The following is a 22,355-nucleotide window of genomic DNA, read 5'->3' on the forward strand; positions in this document are numbered from 1 at the left end:
GAGCTGGGAACGCAGGAAACTAGGACTGCTCCCTTGTGCGTCCCCCCCCCCCCCTGTGCCCTGGCACAATAAAGGGCCCAGGGGCAGGAAGTGTGAGCTCCTTGTCTGCAGACTGAAGCTTCCGTGTCTGTGAGCCACCCAGAGCCGGGAAGACAGACGGGGCTGCAGACCGAGAAAGTCAGGGTGGTGGTAAAGAAAATATTCCCAGCAGGGAAACCAGAGAGCTTGTTTGACAAGCATTTGTTCAGGGAATTGATCTGATTACGCAGGACTTTTCTTAGCCAGTGCTGGGGCAGAGAGGGGCTGCAATTGCTTTTCATTCTATTTAATTTCTGTTTTCCAAGAATGAATATCAGGGGAGCAGCTTTGATTAAACAAGCCTTTGAAAGGAGGAGAGAACGCCAGGTTTCACAGAAAGCCTTACTGAGTCTCTGGCAAATGGCCACATGACATAATATTTTTAGTCTATGGATATTATCTCCTTTCTAAGCACAAAACTGCTATTCCTATTAACACTCGCTCATACACTCAGGAATAAAAGAGCCTGGCACAAAGAGAAAGAGTGGGGTGGGGCTGGGGGTGGGGGCAGGAATCAGGATTCCAGGAAAGCAACCTTTAAATAGAAATAAAAAAGAAATTTCTCATGTCTCCTACTTCTGCCGTTGTTCGCATTCCTGCCACCTGCTACTTTTTCTTCATTTTTTCTTTCCTCCCTGTAGTTGTGGACACCTCTAGGTAGAACTGGAGAGTTGATGCCAAGTCTAACATGACCACCACCAAGCATGAAATACTAACATTAAAGGGTTTGGCAAGATGATTTTCTGTTTTTGCTATTTTGTTTTAAGAGTCTCTAAGGCTTACTTAGAAGCCTTGGTGGCAATGCAGTGAGTCGCTAACCACCAGGTCAACGGTTCGAACCTTCCCGTTGCTCCGAAGGAGAAAGATGAGGCTGACTGCTCCGGTGAGGATCCAGCCTTAGAACCCCAAGGGCAGTTCTGTATGGTGCCATACAGGGTCGCTAGGAGTTGGAATCGACTCCATGGCAGTGAGGCTGGTTTTCTGAAGGTGGGACTGGTGGTCCTGTTGAGTAAATATCGGACTGTTAATTGAAAGGTCGGTGATTCAAATCCATCAGCTGCTTCGTGAAAGAAAGATGAGGCTATCTGTGGCTATAAAGATTTACATCCTTGGAAACCCTGTCAGCAGAGACTTGACAGCAGTGGATTTGGATGGGTGAGGAGGGGCCGTGGATAGGAAATGTTGGTCCCGTGTTTATCCTTTGTAGTTGTGATTAGCTGCTGCCAACGGGGCCCTGCGGGCGGGTTGCAGTAGCAGCCCTGTGCAGTGTCACTCCTAGACAGTCGCACATTCTACTGTGGTCATCCATAGGGTATTTAGAGGTTGATTTTCAGAAAGAGTCACCAAACCTTTCTTCCTAGTCCACCTCTGTCTGGAGGCTCTGTTGTAAACCCTTTCAACATCCCAACAACACCCAGCCTCCCTGGCCAGACGGGTCATGACTACACACGAAGTGCATTCCCTGGGACTCGAACCTGCATCGCCCACATTAAAAGTGGAAATTCTACCAAGAACAACTCTTTGTGGAGCATCTGTGATAGTTGGGTTTATTATGCCAACTAGGCCTCCATAGGGGCATGTGGGCAGAGTTTAATCAGGTCACAGCTTGATTGGAGGGTGTGTTAAATCTAGGTATTTTAGAGAAACAAATCCACAGCAACTCATGTGTAGGAGAGAGTTTTATATAAAGGCTAAGTGCGCATCAAGAAAATTTCCCAACCCAGTGCTGCCCAAGCCCACAAGTCCGACATTAAGCCATTAACCCATATGTCCAACACCAATCCACAAAGTCCTCCTCCATCTCACAAAGCAGACATAACGATGCCGACTGCAGGAGGAAAGCCAAGTCAGTGAATGTGTAAGCATCTCAGCACTGGCTGGGGTCTCCACACGGGTGCTCCAGCACCCAGGGCTGCATCGGGTAGATCCATGCAGCTTCTCCTTGGGGGTGTCTTGCAGGCAGTCTGCCTTGCAAGATGAAGCAGGGAAATGCTAAGGCAGCTGCACCCTGGTCCGACCATCACAAAGCAAGAGACCCGAGAACTAGAAAGGCGAGGCTCACAGAGCCATTTATCTCTCCTCCCTTCAATTAATCCCACATGTTTATCGGCCAGGTTGGTAGAATAAACTAACAACCTCAGAGGGCGACTGAAATAGATGCTCTCTGAGGTTGGCCTTCTGCCTCTTTCTCCCTGGTGATGGGACCAACATGCTGCTGTTTGAACTAGTCCTTTGCCTCACTGTGCGCTGCACTACCTGTGGGCTGAGCCAACCCTTGGATCGGGTCACCTTGCCGTGCATGGCTAGAGCTTGAGACTCTTTCAAGACCTGCTTTGCCAAGTTGCTTGTGGATAGTGTCACCGCGTACACCACTAGAGCTTGAGACCCCATGGGGCCTGCTTTACTGTGCTCCTGCCCTACTGGGTGTTGCTGCCCCACCCTGCGGTCTGTCGACTCTGCCTGTCTTACCTGAGGGAAGACTCCACTGTCTGCTTCCTTGACCTTCGATCAGCAGCCCACGTGAGTTGAAGGACCTTCTTTGTATTAACTGTTCCACAAAAGTGAGTTAAACTGAGCCCTCTGTAGTGCTGTGTGGACTAATTAGCAGTTACATTCCTTCTTGCTGTATAAATCTATCTATCTATCTATCTATCTATCTATCTATCTATCTATCTATCTATCTATCTATCTATCAATCATATAATCACCATGAGTCCTGGTTTCGTCTCTCCAGAGAACTCTGCCTAACACAGCATCTTTTATGCGTCAGGCACCAGGCATATAAATGGGAACGGAATGGAGCCCTTTCTCTCCTAGATCTGGATTCTAACAGGGCGACAGGAAGTAACATTTACTGAAGACTTGCCATGTGCCAAGCCTTGTTCTGAGCACGTCACATGATCACCTCTTGGAGAACGAACGATCACTATGGCTCTTTGCTCCACAAGATCACGCAAGTGGGAATTGGTGGAATCAAGACTCAAATTTAGTGCGTCTGGCTCCAGAGTTGTAGCCCTGGATTCTCCTGCTCCCTGTAAGGAGCCTTTTATCCCCAGTGGGTCACAGGTCCTCTTCCTCTGCTCCCTGGGATCTGTACCCTTCTCAGATAGAATCTCTCCCCCATCTCATTTGTCACGGTGCTGAGTGGACCCTGTACATAAGGAGATCAGGGCCAGCCATCTCTATATGCCAAGCGCTTACTCCTCTTGGTGCACAGGTACCTGGGACCAAGCAGAAAGGGAGACCCAGCTCCCAGTCAATTTCAAAATATATGAGGAAGATGCACATATCTTGACTCAGGTGTGCATAGTCAGGATCCTTGGGTCTCCACTGCCTCCTGTGGGGCCTCTGATCTATTCTGTGTGAGAATTCTCTCAGGGGATCGCTCAGCCCAAAGACACATAACTGCTCTGCGTGCAGGCAGCTACGGGTGTAGGTTGTCCAGCCTGTTGCTTGGAGTATTGGTGGGGCGGGGTGTGAAACATCACACTCTGAGTGTTGCCAAGGTGCTTATGGTAATTTGTGAGGCTGAAGAAGCATCCTCCTTGGTATTGGCCAAAATTTCCTCTCAAAAAATACATAGGAAACATCCAAATGACCAGCAAGAAATCATTGCTGTAAAGTGACGCCCAGAGCAAAACACCATGCCATCGGTACTAACCATGAGGAAAAACAAATTTCAAGGGTATTAGAAATTTTTAAGATTTCAAGGAAAAGCGCTATAATTTTGATTGGAACATCACATCAACTATTATTATTATTTTGGGAGGATATATAAAAGAGCTTCAAAATGTTCATGGAAAAAATGAGATTTTCTTACCAACCTTTTGAAATCCCTTCCTACATTTGCAAAGTCTGCTAACCCAAAGATCAGCGGTTCCAATCTACCAGGCGCTCCTTGGGAGAAAGCTGAGGCTTCTGCTCCAGTCAGATGGCAGCCGCAGCAGCCCGAGAGGGCAGTTACTCTGCCCACAAGCGCTGCCAAGAGTCACACTTGACTCGGTGGCAGTGAGTTTGTTTGTTTAGGTTCACCAATTTGCACAGAAAAGATTTGAACACAGGCTTTTAGAAGGGATTTATCTTTCACTTCTTTTCTATATTTCTTAATTTCTGTATAAAATATGTGTTCGTGAAAGCTAGAGCAATAAAGCTACCAAGGAGTAAACGTTTAAAACCAGGACTAATAAACCTATAGAGCCAGCGAGTGGAGGCAGGGCCTTGTGGGGACACAGAGGTGTTGGCAGGTGAAAGGGTGATGATGTCAGGCAGCCATATAGAAAAAGAATGTTTGGAAACTGACGGTGGTAGCAAATGTACAATTCTGCTGGACGTGATTAAACTATGGGATGATTTGGTGTATGTACTAATCCCATATATATTTTAAAATGGTTTTCAAAGCTTACATTGACCCCCAGGAGCTCCTGAGTCTGGGTTCTGTGTACTCCCTCTCCTGGGAGCTCAGCGACCCCCACCCCACCCCCCTAACACAGCAGATGGCTGGGCTGGAAGCCTTGGCCAGCACGTCCTTTGATTCGGATTTCAGAGGCTGTGGTTCTGTTGGCAAGCGGCCTCTGGTGATCTGATGCAGAGATCTAAGGCCTGAAGGGCAGATCGTCCCTCCACCTATGGGAAAGGACAGAAGGACCCTTCTCCCCTGGAAGCCCTTTAGAGCCAGTGGCTATAGACAGCCTGCGGTGGCCCGTGCATTCTCGTGCAACGTTCACAACAGCGGTTCTCAGCCTTCTTATGTCGTAACCTTTCATACAGTTCCTCACAGTGTGGTAACCCCCAATCATAAAATTATTTTAGTTGCTCCTTCATCACTGTAATTTTGCTACTGTTAGTAATCAGGTGACCCATGTGAAAGGGTCGTTGGACTTCCAAAGGGGTCCCGACCCACAGGTTGAGAACCGCTGGTTCAGCACACTGAGAAACAAGGGGTTGTCCCAGCTCTACTTTAGAGGCAAGGAAAAGACTTGGCTATGACCCTGGGAGTGGGGAGTGGGGGGGTGAAACCAGGACTGGAATCAGCTCTTCTGACATGGGTCCTCTCCTGCCTTGTTGGCTGCATCCTAGGAGCAAGGAAACAACCTGCGTGGGCATCCTTGAGTAACTTAGGGTTGGTCCTTCTAGAGGCTCGACAAATAAGTCTGTGGGTGCTTGTAGGAGTAGGTGATGATGGGCAGAGGCCCTCAGGAGAGCTTACACTGGGTGCGAATCATTAGAACAACAAAGAGACTTTACTAGTAACATTGAAACATAGACCTTTGGTAGCCCCAAACCAGGCTCCAATTTGGACTCTGCCCTGCTGGGTTTTGTTTTCAGCTTGCCGGCCACAGCATCAGTTCGATGCATGCTTCCTGAGTACCTTTGTGCTGCTCATTATGTGGTAAGCAATTCTCTGGGCAGAAGTGCATCTTAATCCCCTTCATCAGTCCTGGTACCGAATGCATGGTAGGCATTGAAATAGTGTTGGTTCGGCGATTAACCCAAAGCTTGCCCTCCAAACTCACCGAGCAGCACTGTGGGTAAAAGGACTGATGGTCCTTGTTGATGAACTTATTGAAGACTTGCTTTTCTAAAGCTTACAGCCAAAAAACAACAAGAAAAAAACTTTTAAAAAAAAGCCAACAACCCCCAAACAAATAAATCCTAATGGAGCGTAGTTCTTTTCTGTACCACATGGGGTCCCTGCATTGGAATGGCCTCAACAGCAGGAAGTGCTGTTTTTGTCTTAGGGAGGCTGGTGGAAACCAAGACTTCAACTCAAAGTCAGAAGTCCTTCAGTGAGAGCTTGTGAGAATACAGTGACCACAGGGCTCAGGAGACTGGACTTGGGAGCACATGCTGCATAGACCAGAGGCCTTGAATTTGCTTTCTGTCACAGAAGCAGGAGCTGGTGACCAGCTCCTCAGAGGTGTTCAATCAGAGATAGAGGCTCAGACAAACAGATACAAGAGCGATTAAATCTGAACCCACTAGGCCCCATTCAGGTGCATCACAAATGTTTGAGGGACGGAAGAAGGGGGAGGTGGGGGCATTCAATGCTTAGGGGACACGGGCTTCCATTGAGGGTGATGGAAAAATTGAGGAATGGATAAGGGGGCTGCTGAGCCACGTGAGAAGCATAATTCATGTCTCTGACCTGCACTTGTGAAGAATGTGGAAATGGCAAACATTTCGTTACCTAGAAGTTTACAATTAATTTTTTAAAAGAATAGGATATTTGATGGAGCAGGAACATACAGTGGGAACCCAGCAAGCCTGTCTCTGGGGAAAGGTGCACAGACTTAGTGCTGACTTTGTTACAGTGAAATATTAAGATGGAAAGAAACGGAAACTGCAGGCTCATTCTGAGCAGCTATTTTATCTGCAATACAGGCAGACTGTTGGGATTTCTACTCCGTAAAAGCACGTGGCTTGAAGTTGACTGGTTATAATAATACAAAACCAAACAAAACTCCTCCCCGCAATCTGATGGATCCCTACTCACAAGGATCCTACAGGACAGAGAAGAGCAGCTCCCGTGACACCTGCTATGTCACCAGGGCTCCTGCCATGTTTCTATGGAAACAAGGTCACCACAGTCTTCCCAAGTTCCTCTTTGACATTTTCTGTTCAGCTCTTTGACTTCAGCGTCTCTCCCTTTGCTTCCGCTACTCTAAGGTTGAGAGCACGTCTCAGTCTCTTCTGACACCCTCCTTGACAGCCACTTGACCCCAAGCCACAGCATTTTCAAGAGCCTCATATACATGTGAAAGTTGAACATTGAACCAGGAAACCAAAGAAACAATTGATGTCCTTGAATTGTTGTGCTAGTGAAGAATTTTGAAAACACTGTGAACTGCCAAACAAACAAGTTTGTCCAGGAAGAAGTGCAGTCAAAGTGTTCCTTATTCTCAAGGATGGGGAGACGTCTTCTCATGCACTTTGGGCATGTTTTCAGGAGAAACCAGTCCCTGGAAGGAAGGGCATTGAACAAGAGGAAGACCGTTGACAAGATCGATTGACACAGTGACTGCAACAAAGAGCTCACAAAGGAGTAATTGTGAGGATGGCACAGGACGGGCAGTGCCTTGTTCCGTTGTACTTAGGGGCCCTGTGAATTGGGATAGACTAGTTGGCACCTAGTACCAAAACCAAGATACACCTCGGCAAGCCCCTAAGGTAGACTGCCATTCCTGAGCTGGTGAGAGAGGTGTGAAAGTATCCACTTGAATAGAGGGCAAGGCTATGCACAGCCTAGTCAATGGTCTGAAGGAATTCTGTAAAGGCTTAATCCATGTGGGGACTTTGCAAATGGATTTGGGCCTTTCATTGTCATCCATAGGCCTTTGAGAAGGAGGTGCTCAGAAGGTAAGCTCCAAATCCAGTTCTCAGGGCCAGTGTGGGTCAGAACCACTATCCAGCTCCTAACAATAGCAACAGGATTAATGCTGGGGTCAGGAATTTTGTTATGGTTGATATTTGGTTTCATGGGTAAGGAAAACCTTAAAATCAAAGGTCTCTTTGACAGCTGCCTTCTTTCTTGTTTTGTAGTATTCTCTGGTTCCTCCCTCGAAGAGCTTTAGAATGTCTCCTAATGGTACCCTCTTCTCCACAAGGGAATTTGACTTTGAAGCAGGAAACAACAGGTAGCCCTTACATGGCCTTGTACAGTTTGGTGGGTCTCTGCCCAGGAAGGGAAACTTGAAGGAGTCACAGGGGGAAGTCTAGGTGCCAGCTGAGAGGGCTGTTGTCTTCCTATTGCGTTTAGGGAGTCGCCAGCCCCAGGGAGAAGGCAAATACCTAGACGACCTCTTGCCTTGTTCCATTAACAAGAACCAAGGTGTGTGTGTGTGTGTGTGTGTGTGTGTGTGTGTGTGTGTGTACAGGAAAGGGGGAGAACACAAAGTTGCCCATGAGTCAACCCCCACCCATGGCAGCCCCATGTGGGAGACTTAACCCCTAAAGCCGGTGCCAAGTGGCTGCCAATGTGAAAGGGGAGGCCAGCAGGCCCCGGGGCAAAGAGATGCGGAATGAATGGCCAAGGTTGGGGATGAAACGAAACCTTGGTGTCAACCAGGTTTGGATCCCAGCTCTGCCCCGTTGTGAGAACCAGGGCTGGGTCATCCCTTGGCACCTCCATGCCCCACATGGGTGGGACATCCACATGGTGAGGATGCTAGGGGCAGGAAGGAGGTTGGCAGGTACCCCATGGCTGGCCTGGGGAGCCCTGGTGAGATGCAGGGTCAGTGGGATGGTAGCTGACATGGAAGAGTGGGCCTGAGAGAGGAGGAATAAAGAGGGCCATGACAGGTGGGACTGCCAGGAGCATAGGGAGGGGGATGGGCAGGGAGGAGACAACCCCTTCCATACTGCCTGCGAGGGCGTCTTAAAGTCTCCGTCAGTATAACTTGCTTCTCCGCCACAGTCACTATCTGGTTGTGGAAGTAAAAGATAGCCACGCCCTCAAAGTCTCCACGGCACTGCAGGTGAACATTGTGAACATCAACGACGAACGCCCTCACTTCACCAGGTAGGCCTGGGGGCTTGCAGGGCGCGGGGGCTGCAGCTTGTGCCTCCCGAGGAGTGAGCAGGACAGGGAGAGGTGCCCTGTGCTCTGGCCGAGACGAGACTAGAGTGTCCTTTCCCCAAACCTCTGGATTTCTCCCTTCCCTACATTCACATGCAGTGGGGAGAGGGGTACCTGGGTGGTGTGCACATGCGGAGAGTAAGTCTAAGCCAGGCCCCTTCATAATGGCTCCCTGGGTGGGACACACTGCTCACACACTTAGCTGTGAACGAGAAGGTCGGCACCCAGAGGCACGTTGGGTAAACAGCTTGGTGATCTATATGCTTGGGCAAGGTCACAGCCAGGAGACTGTACGGAGGGCAGTTCTTGTCCGAGGCACATCGGGGCGCGTGCATCAGGTACTCTGAACTGGAAGTGCTCAGCGAGAGTCACGGCTGTCCTAGCACACACGCTGATAGCTTTCTCGGTGGGAAATACCCTGGTCCTTGGCTTCCCACGAGAAAGAACTCATGCCGAAGACTGGTTTGGGATCCAAGTGGGTTTTCACAAAGGGCAGAAGAAGTTTCAGGCGTTACAGTAACTGGACACAGACACCCCATGCCACTGCACGCCCACACGTGGTGGCCTGAGGCCAGAGAGAGAGAGAGACGCTGCAGCACAGCCAAGCAGAGGGCCGAGAAGCAGCTGGAAAAGAGGGTGGTGGTGTCCAGGTTCCGGCCTTTTGGGGCCTTCTGCTGGGAGGAGTGGTCGGTGGTTCTGGTTGACCCACTGGCTGAATTAAGCTCACGTGGCTCAAGGACCTAAATTGGCGAATGCCCCTTAGCCTTCCTTGGCTTCCAACCTCCTGTAGGGGGCCCCTAGACATGGAGAGGAACAATCCCCTATCTTACTACCTAACAACACCATCAGTCAAGACCCCCTAAAGCCCACTCCTGGACTGCCAGCGTGGCCTGCAGAGAGCTCTGTTTGCATGGGGGCTCCGGGCGGAGGGCCCTGCCCACGGCTGGGTGCTCTGGTGTTTCCTCCAGCTGCGGTGGAGCCGAGAAAGGCGTCTGGCTGTCCATGGGAACTCCTATGTCCAACATGAGGGACGGCGCATCTAGTGGAATGGGCACCGCCCTAGACACAGGGGGAGGCTCAAGCCTGCTGTAGATGTGGATTGAGGCAAGGAAGGTGGATTCTGAGCAAGCCACTCACCTTCCAAACAGCCTGGACTGTCCCTGATGGGCACAGGCACCAGGACCACTCAAGAAGGCCCCCGCACTTGCCTGTGGCTTTACTGCACTCACGGCTTTCCGCTAGGCACACATCCAGCGCAGGGTCTTCCCCGAGAAAGCCATCTGGCCAGAGGGAGGTCGAAACAAACAACTGTCGTGGAGTTAACTTTGGCTCACGGTGACCCCGTGTATGTCAGAGTGGAACTGTGCTTCACCCCTGGCTTCTTCAGGAATCAATCACCAGTCCCTACTTCCAAGGCACTTCTGGGTGGACCTGAACTACCAACCTCATAGATAGCGGCGGAGTGCTTTCACCACTTGCACAGTCAGCAGTGAAGGAGGTGGACTGCTTGGAGCAGCATTCTGAGATGGGGAGGGATTAGACCAACCCACTGCCAGGCTGCTGGGAAAACAAAGTCCGGTGGTGACACTCATGCTAACTCGGTCCACCGCCAGCAAGCAGCAGCCCAGTTGGCAGATAGAACTCACGGCGAATGCTTCCCATCACCGCCCACGGGAGGTCACATTCAGCAGGGTGGCCCAGGGAGCATTTGTGCTGACGGGTTCCTCTAGGTGCCCCATCCAGGTGGGGTATAAATAGTCGTGATGCCCAGCCTGGACATGGGCTCAGACAATGGCACACGTGGTGATGGCTGTGGACTGGAGCCCTCAGTGCCTCCCCTCCCCTCCAGACTGTGAGGTGGGAGATCGGGGTCATGGAGGGAGAAAACCACAGTTCTCCCAAGGGGCAGAATGGATAACGCACCTGGTGGGGGAGTCTGAGCCTTCCAAATATAACAGCAGAAAGAGGGCCTGACACAGGCTGGGCGTGGGGGCACCCAGAAGTCCGGCTGGAATTCCCTGGTTCTCTTGTTGGCTTCGAAATGAACTTGGTAGGCCCCTCCCCTAGACAGACTCGTCACCTGTGTGACCTGCTAACCCTTTTATCCCCAAGTGGCGACCACTGCAGCACATCCCAATGCTCCGGTGGGTGCGCTAAGAACAGGTTATGTGGACTCACTGATACTCCTGTGCTTTTAGGGTAAGAAAGAGAAGTCGGTGCCTGCCGTGCACTTCCTCTCTGAATGTGTGCCCCACTCCCGCCATGCAGTAGACCCCAAGCTCTCAGCCCTGGCTCTTTGAGGTTTTGTACTGGATGCATCCTGGGTGGGGTGCACATAGAAACTGTTGAATTGGGCAACAGCAAACATCCCCTGTCAGAGGGGGTGTTGTCAGAGCACCCCTAGCATCTACCAACTAGATGCTTCCTTAGCACCTCCCAATTCAGTCGTGAAGGCTGAAAGTGTCTCCATGCAGAGCCAAATGTCCCCCTCCCCCCTCCCCCCCCAGAATATGCCTCCAGCTGAGAACCGCTGTCCTAGGGGAAGGACGCCTAGGAGGATGGGAACTTCCCTCTGGGGTAGCCCCTGGGAGGTTGGGGAGCCCTGGTTGTGCCCTCTGGCACTTCCTAATAATCACCCTGCTCCAACAAGTGGCTCCGGGGACCTTGTTAAAACGCAGGACCGGACTCCATCTAGGCTGGAGCACCCCCCACAGGCTGACGCTGGCTCTGCTGCTCCCGGGACCCCATGCTGCGCAACTCAGGCAAGAGTTCGAGGGCAGCATGGGCGACCCGTGACTCATGATGTCCTAGGTGCGGTACAACTGGCCCAGAGGCTGACATCTTTACACACACAGATTACCACGGCGCTTCTCCTGGGGCCACTGGCGAGCTCTAACTGCCAACCTTTCTGTTAATAGCCAAGCCCCTCACCGCTGAGCCAATAGAGCTCCAGAACTGGTAAATTAGAGGCAACTGTGTCCCCCCACTGAAATTATTTTCCTTCCGCAAATGGATTTCCTGCCGAGTTATTTTAAACAATAAGCGCCCCTTGGTGCATTCCAAATTACTCAATTTGCCCAATTACCTGTCTTATTATGGTCTGCTTTACCAAAGGCAGCGAGGGGCTCTGAAGATGAGGGAGCTGGTCCTGGGGACAGTCCTGTGAGGAGTCACCCTGGGAGGACAATGGCCACGACCTTGTCTTCAGCCGGGACTACTGCATACTCTCTTCAGAGAGCCAACCTGGTGATTAAAGGGAGTCAGGAAGAGGTACCATTCTGTGCCTCACCGCTGCCTCCTCGGGCCTCCAAATAGAGGGCAGGAAGAAATGAAAGACATGGATCCGAGGCAGTAAAAGATGCGACGGTTCCTGTCTATCCGACCTCCGTGGCCACCACCGTGTGGGCTAGAGGGCACAGGAGGGAGCAGGACCCCTAGAGAGAGTTCTTTTAAGGCTTTAGGGGGATTTAGCACAGGGACAAGGAGCAGGGTTGGATTAATCTGCCAGCCTTGTGGTGAAAGCTCTTCAGCCAAGGCCAACCTGAAGCCACGCCAGGCTCCCAGGGTGGGGGGCAGATGCAAGCCCTGGCCATCACACTGCGGCATTCCTGACACCTTTCCAGAGGGAGGTGATCTTTGGAAAGACGGAAGGCGGTCTCTTCTGCTTTCGGCAGCCACGCTCTCCCTCCGAGCCTGTTGATGCAACTGAAACAGCTCAGTGCTATATTTAGCACAGACCAAAATATCCACCTCCCAGACTACACACACACACACACACACACACACACACGCCCCTGGAAATGAGCTGCGTTTGCTGATTTTGTGTGGCAGCCCAACGCGCACGTACATGATTCTGGAGGAGCTGCCTGCAGGGACCATTGTGGCCAATGTCACAGCTGAGGATCCTGATGACGAAGGCTTGGCCAGCCGCCTCCTCTACAGCCTCACGACGGTCAGCAACTACTTCATGATCAACCAGCGTGAGTCACACACACAGACGTGCCTACTCTGGACGGAACTGTGATTTGCCTTCTGGTGCAGGGCAGGGGTTTCGCTCTGACCAAGGTCGTGTTGTTATGGTTAGGAGCTGCTGGGTCTGTTTCCCCTTGGACAGGGTAGAGCTGCCCATAGGGTTTCCCAGGAGCCCTGGCAGTGGCCTAGTGGCCAGCGAGTAGGGCTGCTCATTACAGAGTCAGTAGTTCAAAACCACCAGGCCCACTGAGGGAGGAAGACGAGGCCCTCTCCCCCTGGGAAGAGTTACAGCCTCAAAACCCACTGGGGCAGCTCGACTCCGCCCTTCAGGGTTGCTTTGAGTCAGAGTCCACCCCATGGCAGTTGGGTTTGGATTCCACCCCCCCACCCCACCCCTCTGATGCTGTAGCAGGTTACACATTGGGCTGCTAACCACAAAGTCAGCAGTTCTAAACCATTGGCCTTTTTGAGGGAGGAAGATGAGGCTTTCTGCGGCTGTAAGATTTATAGCCTTGGGGTCCCACTGAGTTGGAGTTTTTTCATCTTCACAGGGAGCAGACAACCTGGTCTTTTCCCCTCAAAGCTAGCTGCTGGGTGGATCCCATCCACCAGCGTTCTTTCACAGGTGCATGCTCAGCTGCTGTGCCACAAGGCTCCCTAGCAGAGCAGTGGCTGCATTAAAAGCAGCCAGCAGGGGACTTGGGAAACGGAGTAAGTCCCAGTGTTGCTGGCTGATTCAATCAGCCTTCCCCTCTGAGGCAAGCAGGCACGGAACGCAGATAGGGCAGCTGCCCTGCGGACACTTTGAAGCCTCTTACAGAGAGGCTCCATACCAGCACTGTGCAGGAGAGACATGCTGAAATGGTTGTCATTTTATATTCTCTGGAGCCACATGATGGTTATAGTGGTTGTATGCTGGACTGCTAACTGCAGGGTCGGCAGTTCAAAATCACCAGCAGGAGAAAATCGAAGCTTTCTATTCCTGGTGAATTGGAAAGCAGGAGGTTCATGGGCCAGTAGATACAGAGTCCTGTAGATCCAAAGACAGTAAAAACATGGCAGGGTGGTGACAGCTCTCAGGGCTGATGGCCCATGTGGGGCCATCCCTCAAGGCAGGCAGAGTTGCAGCAGGCAGGAAGGCAAGGTGGCAGTGAGAGACCAGTTCCCAGAGTCTCTCATTCTTATCCCAAAAGGCTGATGACATCAGAGGCGTCATCAGGCTGTGACTTGGTTGACCAGGAGTGTCTAGTTGACATAATCCCTAACTACTACCACCCCTACATAAACCCTGGCCATATCACCACAAAGAACGTTGCCAGCAGAGAGCTCTTCTTCCGGGGGCCCGATTTACTGGTATGGTGGAGAAAGGAGCCTGGGGAGTACAAACTCCATTGCTAACCCAAAGGTTGCAGGTTTGAACCCACCCATTGGCTCCCCAGGAGAAAAACCTGGCAATCTACTTCTGCAAAGATTACAACCGAATAAACCTTAGAGGGCTGTCTAGTCGGTCCCACGGGACCACTATGAGTCTGAAAATCAGCCCAATGGCCCCCAACAACATGTTGGACGGGAATTCCTGAGTGGTACAAATGATTGATATACTTGACTGCTAGCTGAAAGATCGGAGGTTCAAGTCCACCAAGTGGCAGACAGGAAGAAGGACCTACTTCTAAAAACCCAGCCATTGAAACCCCTGTGGACCTTAGTTCTATTCTAACATTCATGAAAACACCCCATGTGGGAACTGACACTACACTAACTGGTGGTGGTGGGTGGTATCATTGGGCAATCCCAGAAAGGCGGTATTTGCCACATGGGTTTTAGAGCCAAGGATACTTGTCTGCAGAGCAGGAAAGGCAAGGGCACTAGCTGAAAACGTGCAGTGGACCTCAGCTAGATGACAGTGTAGGGTCAGACAACCTTGGTTAAAAATACTGTTTACCCTACAACTGGAAAATTGAACTTTTTAGGAAGCATATTTTTTGGAGCACGTTTATTAAGATTGTGGTTGCAAGGAATGGAATTTAAGGCAACTCAACCTAAGGGAAAACATTTAAAATGTTGGGAAATTCTGGGACCCTGTTATTGGGTATCTCATAAGAAAGAGTCTAACTGTCGGGGCAAAAGCACCCCAGGGACCTCAGGAGCTAGCCTGGTGGTCTTTGATCTGTATCTTCACTATTAACCAAACTCAGCTACCGAGTCCCCAGCTCACGAGACTCCATTGCAAAGTTTACGGTAAGAGAATAAATGGGTCAAGCTAGAGCCAGGTGTCCACCAGTCCGGTCAACCCTGGGCAAGGCCCCCTCCAGGGAGGAGGTGCGAGATGAAGGCTTAAGGTAAGTCATGCTGGAAGGCAGCTACACTCACCACTACGCCACCAACGCTGCACATGGGTAAATAATTCTGGGAGAGGTCTTTCCGATATCCCATAATGTCTGATTCAGGATCTTACATGAGCTTTTAAGAAAGCTATATTTTTTATAGAGGATATTCTCTTTGCAAGCCAGTCCTCATAGTAGAATGTTTCCTAGTTTTCTCCAAGTCTCCAGACACCCTTCATTTCTCTTCAAAGGATCATGTTTTCACCGTTGCCTCCTTAGTGACTGGTACAATCCAAGTGGCCAACAGGCTAGACCGAGATGCACATGGATTAAGGCAAAATCCCACCATTGCTCTGGAAGTTCTGGTGAAAGATAGGCCCCAAGGTGGGCAGGAGAATCGCATCCAGATAACCTTCATTGTAGAAGACATCAATGACAACCCTGCTCAGTGTACCAAGTTCACCTTCAGGTATTCTCATTTGGAGACTTACGTTGTGCATTTTGCCTCTCGGTGGCCCTTGCTTGACCCTATGGTTTCTCTGGTGTATTCTCATCAGGAAGTGAAAGAATTGTGGGGAAATGGTTCACAGGAATAAGCAGATTTGAATGGCCCTGTTTTGTATGTAGGCTTTCCCTTTGTAATTCTCCTTTCTTCTTCTCTCTCAGTTCCTCTTCTCTGGTACCTCTTTTCTCCAATTTCGTGCTCATTTAAAAATTGATTTTTTTATCTTGCTTCCTTCTAGAACATGCTCATCTCTGTTGGTGAAAAGTACCATGGGACTTTTTAGAGCCTCAGTGAACTCTGGCTTCTCTTTATTTATAGCCACCACTGGCCAGACAGTCTGTTAGTTAACAGTTGTAGAGGTTTGAGATTTAGGATTCATAGTTTGGAACTCTCAGAGAAACATACCACTAGTATTATGAATAAATCAAAACATGTACTTACTCAAAACCAAACAAAGCATCAAATTCACCTGACACAACTCAGGTGGGTAAAAAGAACGTCAACACAGAGGGCAAACACAGACATAAGTGCAGTATGAATTATTTTATATATTTTGACCTAAATTTGTCTCACAGTTCATTCACCTGTTCATCCAAATCCACTGTTTATGAGCCAATTCCAACTCACAGCTACCGAAGAGGACAGAGCAGAACTGCCCTGTGGTTTGCCAAGGCAGTAACTCCATAGAAGCAGACAGTCACTCACAGCTTTCTGCCCTGATGCCACCGATGGAGTCAAACCTCCGACCTTTCATTTAGCAGTCAAGTGTTTTAACCATAGTGCTACTCGCACCCCCTAATCTTTTACTTTTTTTTCTTTTTAAAAATTGTTATTGGGCTCATAGAGCTCTTATCACAATCCATCCATCCATTGTGCCAAGCACATTTGTACATTTGTTGCCATCATCATTTTAAAAACATTTTCTTTCTACTTGAGCTCTTGGTATCAGCTCCTCATTTTTTTTCTTTCCCTCCCCTTCCCTCATGAAACATTGATAATTTATAAATTATTTTGTCATGTCTTACTCTGACTGATGTCTCTCTTCACCCACATTTCTGTTGTCTGTCCCCCTGGGAAGGAGTTATATGTACATCATTGTGATCAGTTTCCCCTATCTCCCCCCACTTTCCCTTTCCCCTCCTGGTATTGCTACTATCAATATTAGTCTCGAGGGGTTTATCTGTCCTGGACTCCCGAGATTTCCAGCTCTTATCTGTGCCCATGTGCATGCTCTGGTCTAGCTAGATTTGTAAGGTAGAATTGGGGTCATAATAGTGGGGAGGAGGAAGCATTAATGAGCTAGAGCAGTGGTTCTCAATCTGTAGGTTGTGACCCCTTTGGGAGTTGAATGACCCTTTCACAGGGGTGGCCTGATTCCTAACAGTAGCAAAATTACAGTGATGAAGTAGCAATGAAAATCATTTTATGGCGGGGGTGTCACCACAAGTTGAGGAACTGTATTAAAGGGTTGCGGCATTAGGAAGATTGAGAACCACTGAACTAGAGGAAAGTTATATGTTTCATCAGTGCTATACTGCACCCCGACCGGACTGGCGGAGGAGAAAACAATGGGACCGGTGATTGGGGGGGGGGGGGCGGGGCGGGTGGGAAACACAGGAGAGAGGGAGGCAGGGAAAAGGAAGTGGGTGTTAACAAATCCAGGGACAAGGGAACAAGTGATCTAAAATCAATGGCGAGGAGGGCGTAGGATGCCTGGTAGGATTTGATCAATGCAATGTAATAGAGAGGAATTACTGAAACCCAAATGAAGACTGAACATGATAGTGGGACATGAGGAAAGTAAAAGGAAATAGAGGAAAGAGGTCTTATAGAGGTCTTTATAGAGGTCTTATAGAGGTCTTTATAGAGGTCTAAATACAGGCATGTACATATGTAAATATATTTATATATAATGATAGGTAAATAGATCGATGTACATATATTTATATGTTAAGTATTAAGGTAGCAGATGAAGATTGGGCCTCCACTCAAGGACTCCCTCAATGCAAGAACACTTTGTTCTAATAACCTGGCATTCTGTGATGCTCAGCTTCCTGACACAATCACTGAAGACAAAATGGGTGCATAAGCAAATGTGGTGAAGAAAGCTGACGGTGCCCGACTATCAAAAAACATAGTGTCTGGGGTCTTAAAGGCTTGAAGATAAACAAGTGGCCATCTAGTTCAGAAGCAACAAAGTCCACATGAAAGAAACACACCAGGCTATGTGCTCATGAGGTATCAATGGGATCAGGTATCAGGAATCAAAGACCCAGAACAGAAAATCATATCGATGTGAATGAGGAGCTGTGCGGAATGGAGACCCAAAGCCCATCTGTAGACAATTGGACATCCCCTTACAGAAGATTAACAAGGAAGAGACGAGTCCTAATCTTTTCATGCCTATTTAAAAATTAAGTTCCTTATAATTGTGGACTAATATGCCTTTCAGAATATTAGTGTCCTTCTACTAACGTTTTATCAAAAGCCACAAGATGAGCAACGCTCTAGATTAACATCATCCTTGTGGTTTGTAACACCCTATCCTCTCCCCTTTATGAGGAGTTGGAAGTGACGTCCACATGGAGTCTTCTTCTGAGTTTGCCTTGACTGATTTTTGCAAGTCTTGCAAGTGCCAGATGAATTAGGATGCAGACTCAATTACTACAGTCTGGACGGACCAAGGAGCAGATTGCCCAGTGAGAGCAGTTGCTGCTGTTGTCTGCCCTGGAGTTGATTCGGGCTCATGGTGGCCCGTGTGTGCAGAACTGAGAGAGCTTCCAGGAATATGACCTTTTATCAGCAGAGCGCCAAGTCCATCTCCCGAGGCACCTCTGGGTCGGCAGGACACCCTTTGGCAGAGCTGAGGCTTTGGGCAGGGGCTCCTAGAGGAAGCTGTAGACATGCATTTTGTTGTCCTTCTGAGCATCTTCCTGTTCTCCCAGTGACATGTCCTGCATCATGCTAGAAAATCAGTGTGACCTCGAATCCGATGCTTAAAGAGTTCAGCTCTTTTCTGGGTACATCCCACCTGCCCCTCCTACTTCACTGCCCACCCTCCTGCAGCCTGCCCTCGGATAGCCGCAATGGAAAGACCCTGGAGAGATGGGGTGGGTGAGCTGGCGCATTTAGTTCCCTTGCCCCGTTGTGGAGTGGTCTTGCCAGCTGGATGTCCTGCCACCCCCGGAAGGTCTCTGTCTGTAGAGCAACTCTGAAAACAGCCTTGGAGCAGTTTCCGAAACTCCTCTCTCCAGCGGCTCTTTAGGTCCAGTGGCTCTTTAGGTCCAGTGGCTCTTTAGGTCCAGCGGCTCTTTAGGTCCAGCGGCTCTTTAGGTCCAGCGGCTCTTTAGGTCCAGCGGCTCTTTAGGTCCAGCGGCTCCTTAGGTCCAGTGGCTCCTTAGGTCCAGTGGCTCTTTAGGTCCAGCGGCTCTTTAGGTCCAGTGGCTCCTTAGGTCCAGTGGCTCTTTAGGTCCAGTGGCTCCTTAGGTCCAGTGGCTCCTTAGGTCCAGCGGCTCTTTAGGTCCAGCGGCTCTTTAGGTCTAGCGGCTCTTTAGGTCCAGCGGCTCTTTAGGTCCAGCGGCTCTTTAGGTCCAGCGGCTCTTTAGGTCCAGCGGCTCTTTAGGTCCAGTGGCTCTTTAGGTTCTCTCTTCCTGACTGTGAGGAATTGCACTCTCCCTTGGGAGTCCCACATGCCCTGTGCATGCATCTTGGAATTGTCCGGCCCTAAGCCCTTGGGATCCGTTAGATGGGGTAACGGGGATGGGTGCTTTGGGAGTTAGGGTGGTAACTCCCCTACTATGACGTCTATAAATGGAACCCTCCCGTGGTTAAGAGAAATCTGGATCCTGAGGACAGGGTAGAGATGGTGTGCTAAGTTGCTCATTCTTAGTTATCTAGTGCTGCGATGACAGAAATATAAGTAGGTGACTTTAAATGTTTGCTTTTACACACTTTAGGAGGTCAGAAGTAGAAGGCTTCATCTTTTCCCTGAGGGGCAGCTGGTGGCTTTGAACTGCTAACCTCGCAGGTAGCAATCCAATGTTGAACCACTAAGCCACCAGAGCTCCACGCCTTTCCAATTGGGGGTGAGTTCATTAAATGTTGGACCACACATAAAAGGCTCATTTTAAGTTGATCGTCTTGGGTGGCCTGTGAATGGTGTTATAAGTATCCTTGGCAAAAACATGGCTCTCCACACGTGTCTCTGAGCTTGTGGTCCAGAGAGAGCTCATTCTTGGAGGACCAAAGGGGCAATGCCTTGGGCTTGTTTCCAGGAGACGGACAATGTTCTTTGTCTGAGTTTTTGTTGTGGCAGGAGACTGGGCAGGTCTCTCACTCACAGAGCCCCTGGGCGTGTGTGGAACCTCCAACCTCTCTGTCAGCAGCCAAGGTGAAGTGATAGCTCGCTTCCAGTTTTGATGTCCATTTCCCTCATGAGTGATGCTGCTGGACATGCTTCCACGTGCCTTTGGACCTTTCTGCCCCTCCTGTGGAGAGATGCCGATGCACATCCTGGGGGTTTGGCTTCGCTCTTGTTGAGTTTGAAGGGGTTTCCTTTCTCTCACAGCTTAGGCCACCAGGTGAGGACCTATGGGGCTTGGGGCGAAAGAATGACATTCCCAGTATCCCGTACTGATCAGGAAAGCGCACACAGAGTCCTGCTCAGGATCATTGCCTCAGGTGGGCACTGAAGGCCAGCACTACGCTCGCTGCCGGATTAACTGAAGATCATTCCCAAACTGCTGCAGCTTCCATCCAGAGCGACTCCCAGCGGTCCTAGTAAAGCCTGGAGGAAAGGCCAAAGGGGAGGGGGGGGGAGGCGCTTTTCCTCAGCAGATGGGAACCTAATTCATAAGCCCAGCCCGAGTCCCATTGGTTCATTTGCTACTACTGGACCTGGCCTTGCCCCTACCCTCCCATCTTTGCCTCCTCCCCGTGCCAGTGGGGTTACCCATCTGGCGCAGTGGAAGTACCAGAGAGCAGCAGGGACAATGGGGCCGCCGTCTCTGACAGCCCTTGACCCTCAAGGGCCTGCTGAGCGCATGCCCTGGCAGAAGCGCAGGTGCGACGGACGAGGCCCCTGAACATGGTCGGGAGAGGCACTGGGCACAGGGAAGCCAGCTTGGAGGGAGGCAGGGCTCCTCATCGACCCTGCTGCTCTGCCGGCCTCTCAGCTGGCCCAGAGAGCAAAACAGCCCTCAGCACTGGCCGGGGAGGCCGCTGGCTTTCCTGAGCTGCTCCCGAAGGAGCCCCAGCCCAGTGGAGGCATCCAAGGCTCAGTGACAGCCCCGCCTGAACTGGCTGTAAGTTGTCAGGCGCTTGGCAGAAAGCACTTTGCAAACTCTTTGGGAGCGAGAAGTGGACTCGGTTGGCCGACTGAAATGCGGCTCAGCACCGGTCACCTTTGCTTGTGGAGAAGCTGCCATCAGATGACAGGGAGGGAGAGCAGGGCCTTCGAAGCAGGGATAGATGAGTGGATGGGGTGTTTTTCCCAGCGGGTCAGGCATGAATAGGCGGTGCTGAGTGAGCAGGCCCGATTGCAGTGTCTGGGATGCGCTGGGACCCTGGATTCGTTGGCTGTTGTAACCGTGTGGTCTTCTCAGCGTCGCATCAAGGCCCAGGTCCCCAGCCCGCTGTGGGTCGGGCTCGTCTGGGCTAGACTTAATGACGCTTACAATGGTACTAACACAGGGAAGAATCTTGCCTGGACAGACCCACTTAAAAAAATTATTTATTAATCATTTTATTGTGAGCTCTTACCGGTATTACAACAATCCATAGTTCAATTAGATCAATTGTACAGTTACTATCCCCATCATTTTTCTCTTTTTTTCTTTTTAAAATCATTTTGTTGGGGGCTCGTACAACTCGTATCACAATCCATTCATCCATCCATTGTGTCAAGCATATTTATACCTTTGTTGCTACCATCATTCTCAAAACATTTTTCTTTCTACTTGGTATCAACTCCTCATTTTCTCCCTCTCTCCCCAGCCTCCCTTACTCAAGAACCCTTGATAATTTATAAATTCTTATAATTTTGTTATGTCTTACACTGTCTGACATCTTCCTTCACTGACTTTCCTGTTGTCCGTCCCCCAGGGAGGGGGTTATATGTACATCCTCGTGATTGGTTCCCCCTTTCCACCCCACCTTTGCTTTCCCCTCCTGGTATCGATACTCTCATTACTGGTCAAACTCACTTTTTAAAACATGGTTTGAACCACTCTGTCTCCATAAAGTGAGGCTAAGACTGAGCACCTCTTGGGGTGGCATCATGGTTACGCCTTTGGACTGCTAACTGCAAGATCAGTACAAAATCACAAGCAGCTTCTTGGGAGAAGCTGATCGCCTAATAAAGGTTCTAAAACTGCAACAATAACAACAACAACATCTTTCAGTCTAGGAAGCACCATGGGCCAGTTCACCTTTGTCCTGTCCAATGTCTGGGAACTGGAATAAGGTTGATAACACACAGCTACTACAACACTCTACGAACCAGAACCGGGGCAGCAAGGACGCGAGACTTCTTTAGATATGTCAGCAGGAAGGACCAAGGGCTAAAAGAAGGCCATCCTGGCGAGGCGGAGGGGCGGTGACGACAAGGGAGGCCTTCGAGGGAATGGATTGCCTCAACAGCTACAACAAGGCACTAAACATGCCCGGCACCATGATAGCGGCTCAGGGCCAGCAAGACCCTCTTCTGTCGGACACAGGGCCCCGAGGTCACCATGATGGCAACCAATGATCCCTGTGGTATTGCACAACCAAGACAGGCATGACAATGCTCCGATTCCAATTCTGCTGAAGTAAAGGTGACCTGCACCATGGAGGCACTGTGGAAATCCAGATGCATGCAGCAGGAAAATGTCTATCCATGAAGAAAACCCAATGACTCTTA

The 22,355-nt window shown here is 50.1% G+C and overlaps 1 protein-coding gene across 1 annotated transcript in view; it reads left to right on the plus strand.

The window, feature by feature from the left end:
• Nucleotides 1-22,355, plus strand: part of CDHR3 (cadherin related family member 3) — a 70,784-nt gene that overhangs the window by 20,868 nt on the left and 27,561 nt on the right. Inside the window, exons 4-7 of the mRNA XM_075557366.1 lie at nucleotides 7,618-7,712; nucleotides 8,492-8,596; nucleotides 12,485-12,633; nucleotides 15,229-15,418. Coding sequence (XP_075413481.1) covers nucleotides 7,618-7,712; nucleotides 8,492-8,596; nucleotides 12,485-12,633; nucleotides 15,229-15,418 — 539 coding nt within the window. The remainder of the gene's footprint in view (nucleotides 1-7,617; nucleotides 7,713-8,491; nucleotides 8,597-12,484; nucleotides 12,634-15,228; nucleotides 15,419-22,355) is intronic.

Source organism: Tenrec ecaudatus, chromosome 9, assembly GCF_050624435.1.
Source record: "Tenrec ecaudatus isolate mTenEca1 chromosome 9, mTenEca1.hap1, whole genome shotgun sequence".
NCBI lineage: Eukaryota > Metazoa > Chordata > Mammalia > Afrosoricida > Tenrecidae > Tenrec > Tenrec ecaudatus.